Below are 17,858 nucleotides of genomic sequence, written 5' to 3'. Positions count from 1 at the left end.
TGGAATGAAAGGGAAAACAGAGGTCATTAATTAGTTAAAGGAAGGTTGTCAACATTCTCAAACAGCAGACACGATCCTAACTGCAGGCTGGCCCGGGACTGTCCCCAGCCCTAGTATTTGTCAGAGACCCGCAGTTTCTCACTGGTAGGTAAGCAACTTGTTCTTTCAAATCCCCAGATGAACACAGGGGAAGCTGGCTAGCAGTGCCTTGTTTTCCACACAGGGATAGTGTTGTCCAAGCTGGGTCTGTGGCTGCTTTTGCTGAGCATGCTCCTCTTATCACCCTGGACTACACTAAGGCTTATCTGGAAGAGCTAAAGAGCAGACTTCAGGGATGTGTGGCGCTGTTTCAGGACTTGCTCAGATTTTGGTGCACAGAGTGTGATCTTAGTGCCTCTGACAGGAGCTGAAAAGTGCCTGCAGTCCTCTGGGAAGTTTCCTGGTGCTCCAGGATCCTGTTTGTCCTTTGCAGCCCCTGACACTATCTAGCTTCCTGGCCCCTTGTATTTGACTTATTCCCTAAGCAAGGCCTCCATGTCTGGCTCCCTTCTACTGTCCCAAATCTGATCTTTTCCTGTCCTGAGGACCCATGCTTCAAACCACTAGACCTTTGGCAGTCGTACAGTTCTGCAGGCCCTCTTCATCTCTTCCCCACTGTGGGATCATTTCTTCCTTCAACTCCCACCTTATCTAAAGAAACAGCCACCGTGAAAAGCCTTAGACACTCCCAGTGCTGCCACCTCAGTGGAGGAATCAGAGCACACTTCCTGAGCCTGCTTTGCTCCCCTCAATCTGTGCCCCTCAAGGATCCTCAGTGCAAAACCAGCAGCACTTTTGGGTGTGCCCCAAAGTGCACAGCGCTCCCTCCCATGCTCCTTTCCTCACTTCTAACTCTTGCAGAGAAGGCCAGGTCTCTAAGCTCATCCCTGTTCCCATGAGCCAGTGCCTAGTAAGCACTGGGACACAGCATTAGAACGCGTAAGGGAGCTGCCAACGTTTTCTGGAAAAGGCTCTGATGGGAGCAAAGGTCACTTTTCATTAGCGCCTCTGCCCATTTGTCACAGGCCTCACTGAAGGCACCTCTTCCTTGTAGTGTCTCCGCAGAAAAATGGGTACTATGACACAGAGGCTTTTTAGGAACACCACAACATTAGGTGCTCTGGGAAAAAGGAAAATGGCTACTGCCAAAGACCATGGTAACTATTGCTTTGCTTAGGACTCGTCTTTTGAACCATCTTCTCAGAAACTACACTTTCCTCTCTGGTCACAGTCGAGTCCCTCAATGTTCTTTGGAGCAGTCAGGGCCAAGCAGTATAAAGAAGGGAGCTGGGATCAGAGGTGCAGAATCCCACTGTCCTTGGTGGCTAAAGCCTCACACTCAGATTGGCTGAAGAGAATCAATATGATTAGAAGGAAGAAGGCATATTCCCCACATACACATTAAGTGTTTGTTCTCACAAGGAAGGTATTCACGGTAACATAAAAACAAAGACGGATCTTGGTCTGACCGAGAATATTTGCCTGAAAAAGTAGACATCTAAAATTCTTGACAAATGTTTCTCAAACTGTTCCTGAAGTTGGTTTAGAGCTTGCATTGATAGGGAAATAAAGCCCAAGACAGTTTATATCATAGATGTGGCAGGCAGTAAGAGCCACCTTGTGCACTTCTGTTTTAGTTGTGTATGAGGGAGCACTACTGGGTCACAAAGTAAACAGCCTTCACTCTGGGAAATGGCAACAAAGACGTCTCGTAACTTTGCTTTTGAAATTCAGTCTTGCAAAAGGGAACTAGAAAGCAACCCCAATCCTTGTCACATGGGCTCTGACCCCGCCCGGCAGCACATGACTCAGAGGAGGACTTGCCTTCAAAGCCCTAGACTTCAGCTTACCAGCTGTCCATACGGACAACTCTGCCTGATACAAAGTTACTTTCTTCCACTAAACCTCTTCTGTGTCCCCTCTTCTGCACTAGCTGTACAGTATGAGCCCTTGTGCACACAGGGTACTCAGTCCACAGCAACTTGGTTCTTCTCTAGCAGCCCTCGGGACCCCTTGAGACACTCTCACCTCCTCTTCCTCCTTTCTAACAAAGCACCTGCAAGACATCTAATGAGTCCATTTTCAGAGCTCATCTGTCAATGCTCCTCTCAAACAGAAGCCTAACGAGCTGGCTGTGGTGATGTGCTCCACATCTTGGCTGTAAATTTATTGGTAGACAAAGGCAAAATGACTTAAAAAATATCCACAAATGAAGAATTGTAAAACTGTTTTACAAAGCCTTTTATCTGGAATAAAATCATTTAGGAATTTCAACCAACCAGTTAGAAAGATATTGGCAGAGTGACTGATCTTTCTCTCTCACAATAAATGGTCTTAAAAAACAAAACAAAACAAGTAACTTGTGCTTACAAAAACAAAACCCCAAGTTACAGAAGCTCACAATGGAGAGGAAAATATTATCCTAAACACAGAACCTAAGGTACTCACCACCAATATTTTGGTGACTATCTTTTTATGTATCCTCAGGTGTGTAACACACATGTGCACATCAACACACACACTCACTCAATTTTTTCTCTAAATGGGATTATGAATACTATCCTTTAGGATGGTTTTGAAGGCAAAGAAGTAACAGTCAAATGAACAACTGCAAAACCGGCTAATGGGAGAAGGGTTGACTAAGACATGGCTGTGAAGACCCATGACTTAGGCTCATGCATGCAACTGAAGCATCTGACCCAGGTCCCTCTAAAGTATCTGATGTGCAGACTGAGTGCCTGCAAGGAATCTGAGTAAGAGGACCATTAAATCGTCTAGTAATTCTATACAAGTGCTCAGAGCATCACTATTTATTTGTGCTAGTCGTTACCTATAGTTGAATTCTTTAAAATATTTAATTAGACTTATTTATGTGCAGAAGTCTGTGTGAGCGCTTGTGTATGATGGCAAGTGTGTGGAAGAGAGAGGACAACTTGTTACGGCAACCTTTTCTTTCTCCCATGAGGTGGACTCTGACTGATCTCACGTCAGGCCTGGCACAAGCACCTTTGCCCACTGAATTCATCGGCTTCCTCACTGGTAAAATCTTAAGAACTGGGTTATATTATTACCTAGCTTGATTGGGAATAAGCAAGACAATTGGCTATAGACCAAACAATGGCTTTACTTAAAACAAAAATGTTTCTGAAATTACGGGCACCCACAGAGTTCCTATGTTCTGTATCTGATTTTATGGATAAAATTATACTGGCTTTATAAAGGTAGATGGTCATATCTTAATTTTAAATTATATTTATCTACATTTTGTTTGTGTGCATATATACATATCACACAGTGCATGTGCGTGTGTGTGTATATGTGTGTGTGTTCGTCCCATGGTGTGTAGATCAAAGAACAACCTGTGGAAGTTGGATTAAACTCAGGTCATCAGGCTTGGCAGCAAGTGGCTTCCCTACTGAGCCACCCAACTGGCCCCAGGTGGCCATCTTTTTCACAGAACTATAGCAGAACCTCAGTGGAATTTGGCTAACATTTATTGAGCACTTATTACGAACTAGGCACTGTACTAAGTCAAGAGCCCTATGATACAGACTAATCATTATCTGTTTATTTTGATGATTAAAATAATCTTTAGACAATTTAAATGCCCAAGTCTCACAACTGAAAAGGAGGAGTTGAGCAAGAACCAAATCTGTGTGTCTGACTCTAGAATAAGACATTGGGTACTAATGAAAACTGCATCTAGTAGCATCAACAGAGGTAGCTAGCTGCTGGCCAGCCTAATACGAGGGTGAAGAGTAGTCATCTAAAGGGTGACGGATGCCAGTGTACCATAACAGCTTCTCAGTATGTACGGGGTCATGGGTGCCAGAAGGTATTTCCTGTAAGTATTTGTCAACAGGTAAGATTAGAGTATTTGTAATAGTCAGTGAAAGTCAAAGTTTTTTGTTTCCTCAGCCAAACAATATTAATTATTCCAGGAGACTGGCTATTGTTGGCAACTTGAAACGCTAGGTCATACTCTGTGACAGAGAGCACGTGGTGGGCAGCAGTAGCAATGCAGGCTTGAATGTGGGCACTAGCCTAGGGTTGCGTCCATCTCTAAGGTGTATGAATGCTTCAGTAGAAGAAAGGACTGAATAGGAAATAGAAACGTTTAAAACAAAGGCAAACAAGACCCTCCCAGTATCACACCACCACAAAATGCTACTTCTGGAAAACCACTGCATCAAAATGACCAAGATGTTTCCCCTACGACAGCCCTTATAGTGACATGCAGCTTCTGCCGACATTCCCAGCTCTGTGCATTCCTTAGGGGCAGGACCCTCTCACCATTAAGAAGCCTGGCTGGTGTTCTTCCTCATGGAGGTAAAAATGTGACTTTCTGTATCCTGCCCTGGCCTCTGTCTGCCCTTTGAGAGACTGTCTATTCTGGCATCTCTACTCCCAACTGTGTTCTAGGATCAGTAGATTTCCTTCCCATCTCTTTCCTGTCCTTGATCATAAGCAATGGTTTCGGTGTTCTCCTGGTAAAGTCCTGAGCACACTGTGAGTAGAGTTATTCCTATCAGTGCTGGGGCCACTGACATTCTTCACATAGGAAGACTGTTCTGGTGTCCTGGCATCTGCATGACGCTGTGGATCCAGCTTGAACTAGAGAGAGCCTCCAGAGCTTTGCTCATGTCTGCTAGTTTTACTGAACAAAGTGAACTCCCATTCTGTGTGACTAAAAAATAGATGCTCATGAAATAAATTATTTTGCTAACTATGATCCCAATGGGATCAGCATGACACAGGTGGGAAGCTAAGTCTCACCACCTTCATGAAAACTACATGTTTTCTTGGGATCGTCTGGCACATGCAATCCAAAAAACAATTTGTTACTTACTCATTAGCATTCAAGCTAGCTGTGGCTCTGATGATCATGTAGCAGAGTGTGAGAGCACTGAGGAGGCCAAAACTGGCAATAATAAACCATTCTTCTGTTGACAAAGGAAAGGGAGGAAATCACTCTGGGGAGAAGGTTTAAGTCAAATCGATGTCAACACTTCCCTCAAATACGAAGCAGACGTCAACGGAGGTGGAAGCCAAGGCTGGCTCAAGGAAGTCAAGCAGGAGGAAGTTTGCCAGAAAGCTACTAACTAGAGAAGGTTAGTGGAAGTACTGGGAAAAGCTGCAAGGAGAAAGGAAAGCATGGCTCAACCATCTCTTTCAGTGTAGATCCAGAAGTACACAAGGAGTGTGGCCACCGTGAGGCGCAGGGAAGTGGTGTGGGGACTGCACATGGACACATGGTGTTGTGAATTTAGAGGACAGAACAACCACATTTATAATCGTTTTTCAAATTTCCTTGTGCTATTTCTGCAGGATTCTAACACTCCATCTTAGATGAGGGTTAGGAACACAGACTGGGGTTCTCAAAAGTCTTGTGAGTATGCTAAGCAGAAAAGCTGCTCCTCCAAGCCACTCACGTCTGCCTTGTTTTTTCTTAGAATATTCATATTAAAAAGACACATCACAATTGTGCCAACAAAATAGGTTCATAACCCCTGCTGGAAACAAAGTTGGTCCTTCTGTCTTCTTAGAAAAGTAGGAGGGCCGGTGACCCAGGAGGTGCTTGGCTCATGAAAGAGCTGAAACTCTTGTGTGTACAATGCATGCATGAGGAGGAAGGAAGACGAACCTGGGGCCTTAGAACCAATCCAAAGTTTTAACTATAAAGTATCCCCATGATAAAGTAAACAGAGATGGTTTAACAAAGTAATTCTATAAAGTTCCTCTACATTTGTATCAAGGCATGACAATGTTCATTTGCAAAACTGTGCCTAAAAGGAAACAAAATCTTCACTTAAACATTTTAAAATTAGTATAAAAAATGGCTTTCATATGACTTCATTTATGTGTGACACGGGTATTCTTTCAGAAAATATTTTAGATTATGTGCATGCATCTATGCATAAGTATGTGTGTATGCATGTTATGTGAGCACAGGTGCCCATGGAGGCCAGAAGAAGGAGTGGGAACCCCCCCTTCTTGGAGCTGGAGTTACAAGTAGTTGTGAAGTGCCCCATGTAGGTGCTGGGAACCAACCTTGGCTCCTTCTGGAAGAGTATCAAATGCTCCTCACAGCCCTGCCTTGGGTATTTCTTAGTCTGGGTTTCCTGAATCCTGGAACTTGTAAGTGTCAGTGCACATGCTTCTTTTTCTTTCTCCCTAGAAAAGGCTTAGAGAGCTTGTTCTCTAGGTTCTCAGGATGCTGAGTTTGTTCCACAAGCTAATCTTTGCTGGCCCGCTTGGTTTATATGATTAACATTCCTAGCAAACTTTTCCATCTGACACGCAAGCACTGCTTCTTGGGTTATAGACTTCCACAGCATTAGATTTAAGCTTTTTATTGAAGTCAAGATGAATACTCAAAGAGTCCATGTAAAAATCACTGTTGTAACCTATGTATTTTTTTTAAGTTGGGAATAACATATACTGGTATTTTTTCTTTTAAATCAAGAGATAAATGGCTATCAACAGCAAGGAACTTAACACAATATTCATTTTTTTCCCTTTTCTTTTTAGCTATAGCAGAGGGAGCGCTGGCATTATAAGCATGTCCCACTGTGCCTGTTTCTTACTTGTTTTCCTTAAAGGCAGACGGAACTTAGATCCTTACAGAATGTATCACAGAACTAAGCTGCCACCCAACCCACTTTCTAATAAACCTTTGCTCGTGATAAGCAAAGCAATATTCAGAAACTTTAATTACGTATGTATTTCTGAAATCTGAACACATAAACCTATTTGTGTCTTTGCATGTGAGAAATACCACCAGAGCACCACCTGCTCCAAGAGTACTCCAGCACCACGGGCTGCCGCCCTTTGACCTCCACCTGCTCACTCAGCACAGTGCTGTCCTTGTACACAGTGGGTGCTGGCTGGATATATCGTACTTGCTTAGGGCAATCCAGGGATTTGGAAGAAAAAGAGGTACTTTGGGTCTAGATAATCACATGAATTTTCTTTACCAGCATTACGTGTAAATTCTGATAAAAGTGTTTATTTTGTATGTGAATTATTTTTATCATCAAAAGATTTTATTATCAAGATTTTGAAGACATTTCCACATAAAATGATAGGATGTGTGCTTAATGTAGTAGGTGCTCAATAAATGCCCAATTAATGAAGGACTTATAAAAACGCAATTTTACATCACCTTTATCTTCTTTCATACTACTAGACCAGTGAACTCTAGACCATAAAACCTGAATGCCAAAGAAGGAAAACCATAAAATGTTGCTAAAACAAGCATTGGGAAATGGTAAGAAATGAGCCAAACTATATCAAAGAATAGTTTTACTCCTAAAGGAATGAAGGCTCTTGGCATTCAGACAAATGGCAATCTTTGCATGATTTAAAACCATGCATTTCAACAAAAAAGACCACAGAAGTCTTCACATGTAAAGAACAAGCTAGTCCATAACTGTTCCCCCATGTTTGTTGCTGACTCCCAGAGTAAGTGGAGCCTCATCAGTCCAGGCTTCACGTCCCGGGCAAGCGGCAGCATAATTAGAGGAGGCAGCACCAGATTGGCGACGAGATGGGTGAAAGGTTGTTAGATGGAAACTGCATTAAAGGATGAAACGGAGAGAAGAATGTGCTTGTTATAGGATGAATGCCTACACACCCAGACACACGCCACCAGCCCACTCACACCATATACACGGGCACTGCCTTCGCTGGTCAACAATTCAGACATTCATAACTATCTCGGAATACTTGTTAGGTTTGAATTCCACATTAGTCTTCCCTAAGTTCTGATAGCTTGGGGATCTTGGGCAGCAGTGCCCACACTGCACTCCACTGCCTCCCTTTAGATGACTATTTGCCACACAATGGTTTCAAAACACTCAACAGCCATTAAAGAAAACCTTTAACCAACTAACCACATAATCGCCAGCATCCACATTCCTCATTATGAAGAACGCTTGTTATTCCAAACGTGTCTAAGTGTGCGCACTATATCCTTTACAAAGTGGCTGGAGCACGTGGCTGCAGCTTCCTCCTGGACAGTCAGCAGGTGCTCCATACAAGGCCCTCTGGTGCCTGGAGAAAGGCCCGACTTACTTGTTACTGCAATGCTGATTTCGCCCGTTCGAGGACTGAGCTCCCCATCTTGAGGAAGAGGCGATATTCCCGAAGTTCTCAGTGGCTCAAGGCCAAGGGAACTGTCACTGGCAAGGTCACCAAGGGCTGATCTTCGGTTAACTGCTTGGGTTCTGGTGAGCCTTTCCATATCAAATGCTACATTATCAGTACATGGCAGATTTGGCTGCAAAATATTTCCAAATTAAAAATCATTACAAGAACAAGTTCATAAAATCCTAAATGTTTACACCCACTGCAAAGACTTTGTCACACTTTTCCCACATCTCATCTATCTTTCCTACTGTCATTTAAGACACTTTCTTCAAAGAATCAGCTGACTTCTCCCCCCAAAATGGTACAAAGGAAAACCAAAACCCATAGCTCCAAACTAGCCACTGCAGCTTGGCAATGAAATGATAACCATAATGTAGCCACTGTCACAGGCAGAGGGAGGCTAATATCATGTGCAAAGCTGGAAAGCCTGCAGTTTGAAAATTTAGTTCATTATCTTAGTTAACATTAAATGTCATTGTTGAGGGCAGCAGGTAACATAATACCTTGTTTATTCTGTAACCTCTCTAAAATGCTCCGTTTACTTGGTACCTAGTTGAGAAAAACAAAACAAAACAAAACAAAACTTCTACCTTTAAAAACAAAGCATGCAACCAAGAGCAGATCAGAGCTCAGGCTTGTAAACTGTAAGAACTAACTGCAGGGTGAGAGGCTGCTCCTGTCTTCAGTAGAGCACAGGCAAGGCAGAGCCCAGGAAAAACGGTTCACACTACAGACAGTCGGGACCCAGAATCTATGGCTCTAGGGCAAAAGAATTCTGCTTCAGAGCCTCCCAAAGTTCTATTAAACACAAAATAAAAACGCTAAGAGCTGATGCTTATCGCAGCGTCATATCCTAAGAACCATGACAGCTAGAATTTATTCCAGAAAGCTCTATTAAAAATGGACAAAGGAGGGCTGGAGAGATGGTTCAGTGGTTAGAGCACTGACTGCTCTTCCAAAGGTCCTGAGTTCAAATCCCAGCAACCACATGGTGGCTCACAACCATCTGTAATGGAATCTAATGCCCTCTTCTGGTGTGTCTGAAGACAGCTGCAGTGTACTCATATATAAAAATAGATAAAACTTAAAAAATGGACAGAGTTGTCAACAAGTTAATGCTTCCGTGTGTTGGCCATGTGAAAGATGTCTGTTAAGCTAGTCTCACATGGAGGATAACATGGCTGTAAGAGAACAGCAATGCTGAAAAACTTAATATTTTTATTATACTTTTATCGACATTTTGGTTATAAGCCTTAGCCTTTAATTGCTGAGCTATCTCTCTATCCCTATATACCTTTCTTTTCCTTTCCTTTTCGATTTTCTGTGTGCATCCCTGTCTGTCCTTGAACTCACAAAGACTCATCTGCCTCTGTCGACACAGTGCTAAGGTTAAAGAAGTGCACCGCCACCATCTGGCTCTTACATACCTTTCCTAAGGAATGCAAGAAAGTCTTCAACAGTCTCACTGTTCTGCTCAGGCACCTGTCATGCTGACCTCACTGCAGCACTTGGCTAACATACCTGTCAAGTTGTTCAAGGTTCTCTAGGGGATTTGTGGTCACCATCTGCTTTCACTGCTTGCAAGTTACTGACACTCAAAGACATGAAAGGCAAGCTAAAGAGGGCAGAGTATAACATCATTTCATATTATGCCAAATATGAGAAAAATTACCATTGAACCAGTTTTCTATTTCTTTTATGCACTCTAAACAGAAGTATACTTTCAAAGTAGCCTAGAACAGTTACTTGCATTCTCTTCTAGTGCTTCCAAAGGTAGTTTAGAATTTTGACGTCATCTGGACAAGGGCACCGTTGCAGCAACAAGGTCTGCGTGGTGAGGGCTAGTGTGTTCTAACGAGATCTGTCATGTCAGCTGTATTATACTATACATAAATTTGATCCTGCCCCAAAGTAGTGACAATCAGAGAACATACCACAATTCCTAGGGCTTTCAAAATATTAAGTTTGCACATAGGACAAGTACAGTGTTCACTAAGCCAGGGATCCACACAGGATTTGTGGAAAACATGCCTAGAAAAGAACAGAGAATTACTCCATGAATTACACAGTGAAAAACTCTTAGATCAACATGGAAAGACTTAGAATGTTTAATTTTTTTTTTCTGCTTAAAGGGATTTTTAACACTGAAGAGATAAATAGTGGGGGCATATAAAAACATAATTTACAGAAACTCCCCTGTACCCGATCTCATGTGGTAACAGCACTGAGTAATGAAGAAGAGAGGGATGTGTCCCTGATGTGCTGGAGATCCAACAGGGCCTCATGGATGCTCAAGTGATTGCAGAGTAGCTGAAACTATCGGTTTAAATTATTGTGCCCCAGCCTGCCTTTTCATGCCACCAAATTCCAAAAATAGACTTGAGGAAATCTAAAAAGAAATATATTAAGAACAGAGATAACCAGACTTGATAAAGAAGCTATATTTCAGAAAAATAGCTCATGCAGAATTTCACAAAGATATTAAGTCACAGCCGAATTGAGAGTACTCTTGATAAATGTTAGTTTATGGAACTCAACCTATGCTGAATATTGGTAAAAGTCCCAGGGCAGTCAGATGCTTTAAGGTGGAGAACTGTGTCTAAGAATAAGCTCCTCAGCTGCAGTTCTCGGCTGATGTTAAAGGGCTAAGGACTGGGGAATGGGGGTGGATGACATCTCCTATTCAGGATTGCAGGAAGTCGTATCCCGCTGACTCCAGTCACCCACCCAGGGAGGGTCAGTATTCTTTGACTAGGAACTTTTTCACATGGAAATCTGGAGAAAAGAAGGACAGGTAGAGACCACGCCCAAGCTCCAGCACCCTTGCAGGAGAACTTGAAGAACCTGGAGTGCAGGGAAGACATGAAAGGACCATTGGCAGATACAGTTTTGGAACCTGTGTAATCTGAGTCTGGAATAAAAGACAATTTGAAAGAGTGCAAATTGGGCCATATCTTCATAACATTAATTGTTAATTTATAATTTAATGTTTTGTTACTGTTTTAAAATGCAGTTTTGATTTTAAAATATGGTCTAGAAAACTTTTTACTGGGATGCATATGACAATTTCAGCCAATAGTATATACTGACCCAGTTTTCACTTAATGTTCTTATACCCATTTCTTTGCAGCCCAGAATAAAGATCTTGAAGTCTTGATTCATCAGTCTATTCCAAACCTTTCAGACAGGACATTTTCAGCCCTGAATTAGGCCCAAAAGCCATCAATTGCAGGGAGACCTAAATTTATAGAATACAAGGTTTGTGTCTGCCTGTTATTACTTGTGGACAAAGGAGCATGCTCTAGAGACGGACAAGGGGCTTCTGGGGACTTAGTCCTTATGAGGGTCATCCACAGCTACTGCTCGGCAGGCCTCAGCTGTGCCAAGGTGGGCTACAGTGGAACAATGCTGCTGCTGTCTCTCTGTGTAACAGTTCTAGAACTCGCTTTGTAGACCAGGCTGGCCTCAAATTCACAAAGATCTACTTGCCTCTGCCTCCTGAGTGCTGAAATTAAAGACATGTGGTAGTCAGGGGAAAACTTGAAGAAGTCAGTCTCCACAACCATGTGGGTTCCAGGGATCAAACTCAGGCCATCAGGCTTGGTGGTAAGTGCTTTTATAAATTAGGATATCTTACTAGTCTAGAACAGTACTTCATAACTTCTATGGCACACACAAAGGTAAAAGCCCCTTTAGAGCTCATCAAAAAATGTACAACCTAATCCGCATACATCTAGGGGCTCAACTAGTGCCAGAATGGAGAGTAACAGTTGAGAAGGTTAGGTTCTAGCCACAGGATGGACAACGGGATTTGGCTGGTCATCAGAGTAAGAGATCATGTGACCTTTCTTCAAAAGGGCTGCTTTGGTTTGAGGGGGTGAGGAAAGAAGGGAGGGTAGGCGTGTTAGCAGAATCTGAACTAGCTGACGGTTTTTGAGACAAGGTCTCATGTATTCCAGGCTAGTCTCAAACTTGAGGATGATCTTAAATTTCTGATCCTCTTACCTTCACCTCCCAAATGACGGGACGACAGCCCACGTTGACCATATCTGATTCTTACATGCTACCAAGTTCTCGAACACTGAGTCGAAGGGTTTATAACCCATCTGTTCCTTTGACCTTTGATTTTTCTTATGTTGCACGTTTAAATAGTTATTCTCTTGTAGAGTTTGACTTAGGAGAAAAAGTGCTCTATCCCATGTTCCCTTTTGTGTGTAAGAGAAGACAATGAAGACTAAATGGCTATCTGTAGACAAATAAAAACTTCTCTCCATTAGCTGACTCAGAACCTGTGAGGAACACAAACGTTCTTTTACTATGCATCCTCACCCATGCCACAGACAACTGCTCCAACTCTGTTTCCCATGACTCAGAGCCACTCTTTCAGCTCTTCACGAGTCTAGCTGTTGGCTATCTCACCAGAGACCTTCTGCCTCTAATGCCCACAGCTTTTCCGGGCCCTGTGGAGAGGCTGTGATTGGGATATACTGTATGAGAGATGAATAAATAAATTTAAAAGAAAAAGAAAATAAAAACAACACCCCCTACTCTAAAACAGGCCCTTGTTCTCTGTCCCTAGAGGCCCTGGACACTCCTGCACTCCCCCACCTTTTTTCTGCTGAGCAGATGCTTGGCTGAGGGCTGCCCCTTCGGCTGCCCCTTCATCACCTATTGTCTCCTTGTCCCTGTGATCATCTATCTCCTCAGCTTACTGTCTACCACACCACCCACCATGTCCTTCATCTTCTTTCTGGGCAATGCTTCGATACTAAGCTTCTGGAGCCTTGGCCCACCACTGTCCCCAACTCTTAGCTGTCCCCCTGAAAGATCATAGGATGGAAGGGTAGGGAAGGTAGGTCTGATCACCTTACGAGGCTGTCTGAAGCACAAAACAAAACAAACAAACAAAAAAACTGTCCGTGAAATACTCTGAGACGTTTTAAGGGAAAAAGATGTTGAAAGCTTTACTAAACTGGCAAAGTGACCTCAATGGTCACACAGCATCCCAGTAAATGGCAAAGAACACTCTTGTAATGAGCCTCAGGCATTAGCACATCCATCATGGTGCCTTTACAGTAGCCAGAGGTACACCACAGGGGACAGAATTTGAAAAGCAGCCCTTCTTGTCTTGAAAACCTCTTGTAATAAAAATGATCACAGCAGCAGAGAGGGGCGAAGGGGCGACTGAGATGTGTAGAGAACAGTGGACTGATGTATCAGAGCTTCCACCATGTCCTTTATTTCTGCAAGAAATGCTGAGATACAAAGTGGGAAATGCACAGAATATGAAGGAACAAAGCCTGCAACACTGAAATGCAGGGTCTTTCCTTCCACTCCCCAGGACCCAGAATAGAGAGGTCAAAAAGCAGCAGGGCTGGGGAGAGGCATATACACTGAAGGTGTTGTTGTTTTTACAGCTCTGCAGCCTCTGGGTGCCCTGTTAAAGACCTGGCAAACATAAAAGGACCTAGGATTATTAAAGGTCAGAGACAAGAAATCCTCTCCAGCCAGGACTGACTGATGCTGTTTAAGCTGACCTCCCTCTGTGGTGGGGGTGGTTTCAGCAACCCCTCAGCCAGCAACCAGCCAGCATCCTGCCCATTTTAGCTCCAGCAGACATCTTCAGCTGCAGCACTCTCCTTCTTGGTATTTTTACCTCCTCAAATCTGTGGCTAACCTTTAAATAAGGTGGCTGTTTTTCAGTTCTGAAGCCATGATGGCTAATATCCAAAAGATGATCAACTGTAATCAACAGACACAAGCAGGAGGTCCCCAAAGCAATGCCAATGGCCATCTGTCCACAATGAATTAGTGCAGCAGAGGAGAAAAGACCATGTGGCAAAGCAATCACAGAGGTTTGGTATCTATAAAGAAAGGTTTGATTCAGAATAGGCTTATTAAAAATGAAGGACAGACAGACAGACATCTCGCTGTCTTCCTCCAACTGAGGAGACATAGTGAACAGATTCTACCAAAAGCTGGCTGCAGGGCCGTATGGGTAAGGGACAGATTTAAAACAAACTCAAAGGCTTGAGTATGACTAAATGCTGATGAGCAGAGACAGACTGAACAAAGCTGAGGGAACAGTCAATAAATCAAGGTCCTCTAGGAAGGGAGAGAGCTGGTGGTAGACAAAGACCCAGGTAGAAACAGCAGCACTGGACTACAACTGAGCTGCGTCTTCTATCCTAGGAGGTATGGGGTGGGGTAGGGAGCACACACAGATGCCCATGCAGAAGGCCTAGTGATAGAAGTTCAGGAATTCCATCAACTATTCTCTTTATGAAGCTCACAATGGGATTAGAAAGGCGTTTAAGAAAACCCTGCTGTGATAAATAGGGAAGGCCAATCAGGATAGGAGAATGGATCTGTTAGCACTTGGCCAGGGGTGAACTGTGGTCTGTTCCGTCTGTTCAAAGCCCAGGTGGAAAACAGTGAGGGGCAAAAGTGCTCAGCTACATGAAGAAATCCATGGAAGGCTCAGGGTCAAAGACCATAAATATAAAAGACGGGAGGTATTCCAAGTGGGAAGATGCTGAGTAGAAATACCAGACGAAATACCACAGGTACCAGAGTCACTGACAAGAGGCTTGAGGAGGATTTGGGGTAAGAACTTCCTAGATGTACATATTCTAGGTTAGTGATTCTCGTTGGGAGACATTCTGGGTTGTCAAAATGTGTGGTTTAGGTGCTTTTGGGGAGTAGTATCTAGGCTAAAGACAATGCTAAATGTCCTGTCATGTACAGAACAGCTACCCCTACCTTCTCCTTCAAACAAAGACTTATCTGATCAAAATGTCAGCAGTGCCAAGGCTGAGAAACTCATCAAGGTCAAAGATTGTCACAAAAGGTTGCTCAATGAAAAAGTTAATTTTTACTACATCTGGGGATGGTACTGTTGTTAGGGTGAGGTGTCAACATATTCTGACTTGGCAGAACACTGTAATTTAGAGAAAACTGCAACTTGCTGAGATGTAAGAGAGCAGCTGGCTGCAAAGTACCGTGAGAGAACATGGGCAGCAGCAGAGCACATCTAGAGTAAGGACAGCGACGGGGATGGCGCTGCAACTGGACTACAAAGGAATTCCCCGAAGTTTGCCATCCTACTCTAAACAGCCCACAAACACAAAGGCTAAGCAGCTGTCATGCTTTAGCTTCAGTAACAGTTAAGGGGCCACAAGACTGTAGACCTCACAGGGAGTGTGACCCTGTGGTATCAGGATCACTTAGGGATTTACGAAAATAAAGATGTATGATGGGGCTCCACTTTGGATCTTTATAAAAATCTCCCACTGATCTGATAGGGAGTCAGGTTGAGAAAAGTCTGAGTTAAATTAGAGATGGGAGGAGGGGAAGGGAGGATGGAGAGAGAAAGGGAGAGAAACATACATACATACATACATACATACATACACACACACACACACACACATACTCACACACTCATAGACACACACTTGTGCGCATGTGCACACACAGAGAGATGGAGGGGGCGGGACAGGGAGGGAGGGAGGACTCAGAATGAACCTGGAAAAGCCAAGGTTTTAGGGATAGCAAGAATGAGAGCAAGCAGCCCAGAGTCACCTATTTTAGGATCAGACTCCCTTGAGGAAGACACTTTCATTTTAATAATAACCATGATTCTCTCTTTTTTTATACTTGAGGTACCAAGTAGGTCCAGAGGTTCTTGGGCAGGGATAGGAAGACAAGCAATGTCTTACCTCTTGGCTTCCTGATAAAGAATGCAATTGCTGACTGATTTCTAATGCAGCCTATAGATCTTTTCCTGACCAGTTTCATACATGTGTTCTATTCAGCCTCATACACTTGGATTTTAAATAACTAAATGAAGAAAAATGGTCAGTACATAATTCTCCACAGGGCTGTTTACGCTGAGTTTGCTAAGATTTTCCTTTATATAACCTAGAATTAAAATGCTTACTCCAGAATCTTAGATTTCTATTTTTGTATACGGGAATCTTCTAGAGATCTGGGATTTTTTTAAAAAAGTAATCTACTTAGATGCATTTCCTAAGACACAAAATGTTACTTCCTGAGTAAGTAAAAGAGGACTGTTAGCTTCATGGAGACAACCGCCCACAAATATTTTATCCAGTCACAAGTTCACAAGGCAGAACTATGAGATAAGAGAAGGAATTAACTTTTGGGGCTAGGCTTCTTAGGTGATTTTACATTTTACACTGAGGACAGTGCACCTTGGTATTTCACAATCCCTAGCTTTGCACAGAACCATGGTAGAAGTCATCATGCTTATGAAGGAAATTTGCATAGCCCAGTCTGATGGGGCAGTCTGGCCTACAGTGAGCCAGCCTAGGCAATGTAATGAGGTCCTGTCTTAAAGTACAAAGCTGGAGATAGCCCTCAAAAGAGAGGGAAGAAGAGAGAGAAAAGGAGAGAGGGAGAGAAGGGGCTAGCTAGATTTTATGTAAGAAATGATATTAAACGGAGTCCCTTTTATTGGCTCTGCCATATTTGACCTGAAATCTACTACTGGCTTCACTATTCTTCACTGGACAATTCTGCCATGGTTTGGGTATAACGTGATTGTCGCTCCCCAAGTTCACTGTGGTGAAACTTTGGTCACCAGGGTGGTACTGTTGTAGATTGCAGAACTTCTGGGAAATGGAACCTAGGAGTACTAAGGCACTTAGTGTGAGGTATTTCCTACGGGACCCTTGTGATGGTTCTCACGAGGCTGTTGTCTGTCATCCACACAGAGATAAAACATCACACTGAGAACTTCTAAGACTACAAAACAAACCTTTTCTTCAGGAGCCATGACAGATACTTTACCACAGTATGGAAAACTAGCCAATATAAACAAGAGGAAACAACCACTCTGGAATGTTGTGGGAATCAGAAAAGACAGTAAATGCAATCCGCACAGAGTAGTGTACTGGCTCAGAACAGCTATAAATAAATGACAGTCCTTCCATTCTGTATAACTCAGGTCCCTAGCATTGTGGAACCCAGAGCAAGTGGTGAGGGACTCTTAGAAGGGCTTTGTAATAAACTCTGACTTGAGACGGAAATAAAAATGGTTTTTGTTTGTTTGTTTGGGGTCTTTCCCCCCCCCCCTTTGGCTCTACTAGGGATTAAACCCTCAACTGGAACAAGCCAGGCAATTGCTCTACCCCTGAGCTACAGCCTAGCCTAGGAGGGTTATTAATGTGCCTGGATGTTGACTTGTTTTCTTACAGAACCAGTTCTTGAGAAAGACTCTGGTTGGAGTTGACCAGGACCTCCCATTATCAGCATCTGGTCCTCAGCCTGTGAGCAGAACTATTGTTCAGCCGGCTTTTCGGGAGCAAGTAGATGCCCACTCTGCAAGGGAGAAATGAACACCACCCCTTTCAAACAAAGAAAGCTGACATACTTGCAGGGGAGAACCCGAACAACATCATTCTGCTTATAGCTCTCTATGCAGACTGCACAGTGATCGAAGTCTGGGTCTGTTTCCTGAAACAGAAGCACAGAGCCGAGGTGAACACACACGAGCTGAGGAGGAACTACAAATTACAAGCTTCATTCGCCTAAGTGTACTGCCCCGAATTACATATGAGTCAATCATATAATATGTCCACAATAAGCCACAGTTCACACTGGATCGCCTTGGACTGTCATGCATGTATGCCATCTGCTCTGAA

General features: G+C 43.3%; 1 protein-coding gene across 3 annotated transcripts in view; it reads right to left on the bottom strand.

Moving 5' to 3' along the window:
• RNF130 (ring finger protein 130) overlaps positions 1–17,858 on the bottom strand; it is a 98,139-nt gene that overhangs the window by 15,159 nt on the left and 65,122 nt on the right. For 2 of the 3 annotated variants that reach the window (XM_080922291.1, XM_080922292.1), the window contains exons 5-7: positions 17,588–17,670; positions 10,125–10,221; positions 8,116–8,320 (exon numbers count right to left, since the gene is read on the bottom strand). In XM_080922291.1, coding sequence (XP_080778417.1) covers positions 8,116–8,320; positions 10,125–10,221; positions 17,588–17,670 — 385 coding nt within the window. Of the gene's footprint in view, positions 1–4,888; positions 4,983–8,115; positions 8,321–10,124; positions 10,222–17,587; positions 17,671–17,858 lie in introns of all 3 variants that reach the window. The other variant, XM_080922290.1, reaches the window with a different exon arrangement.

Source organism: Micromys minutus (assembly GCF_963924665.1).
Source record: "Micromys minutus genome assembly, chromosome: 10".
NCBI lineage: Eukaryota > Metazoa > Chordata > Mammalia > Rodentia > Muridae > Micromys > Micromys minutus.
The sequence above is the reverse complement of the archived record's forward strand: the minus strand, read 5'-3'. Positions and strand labels throughout refer to the sequence as shown.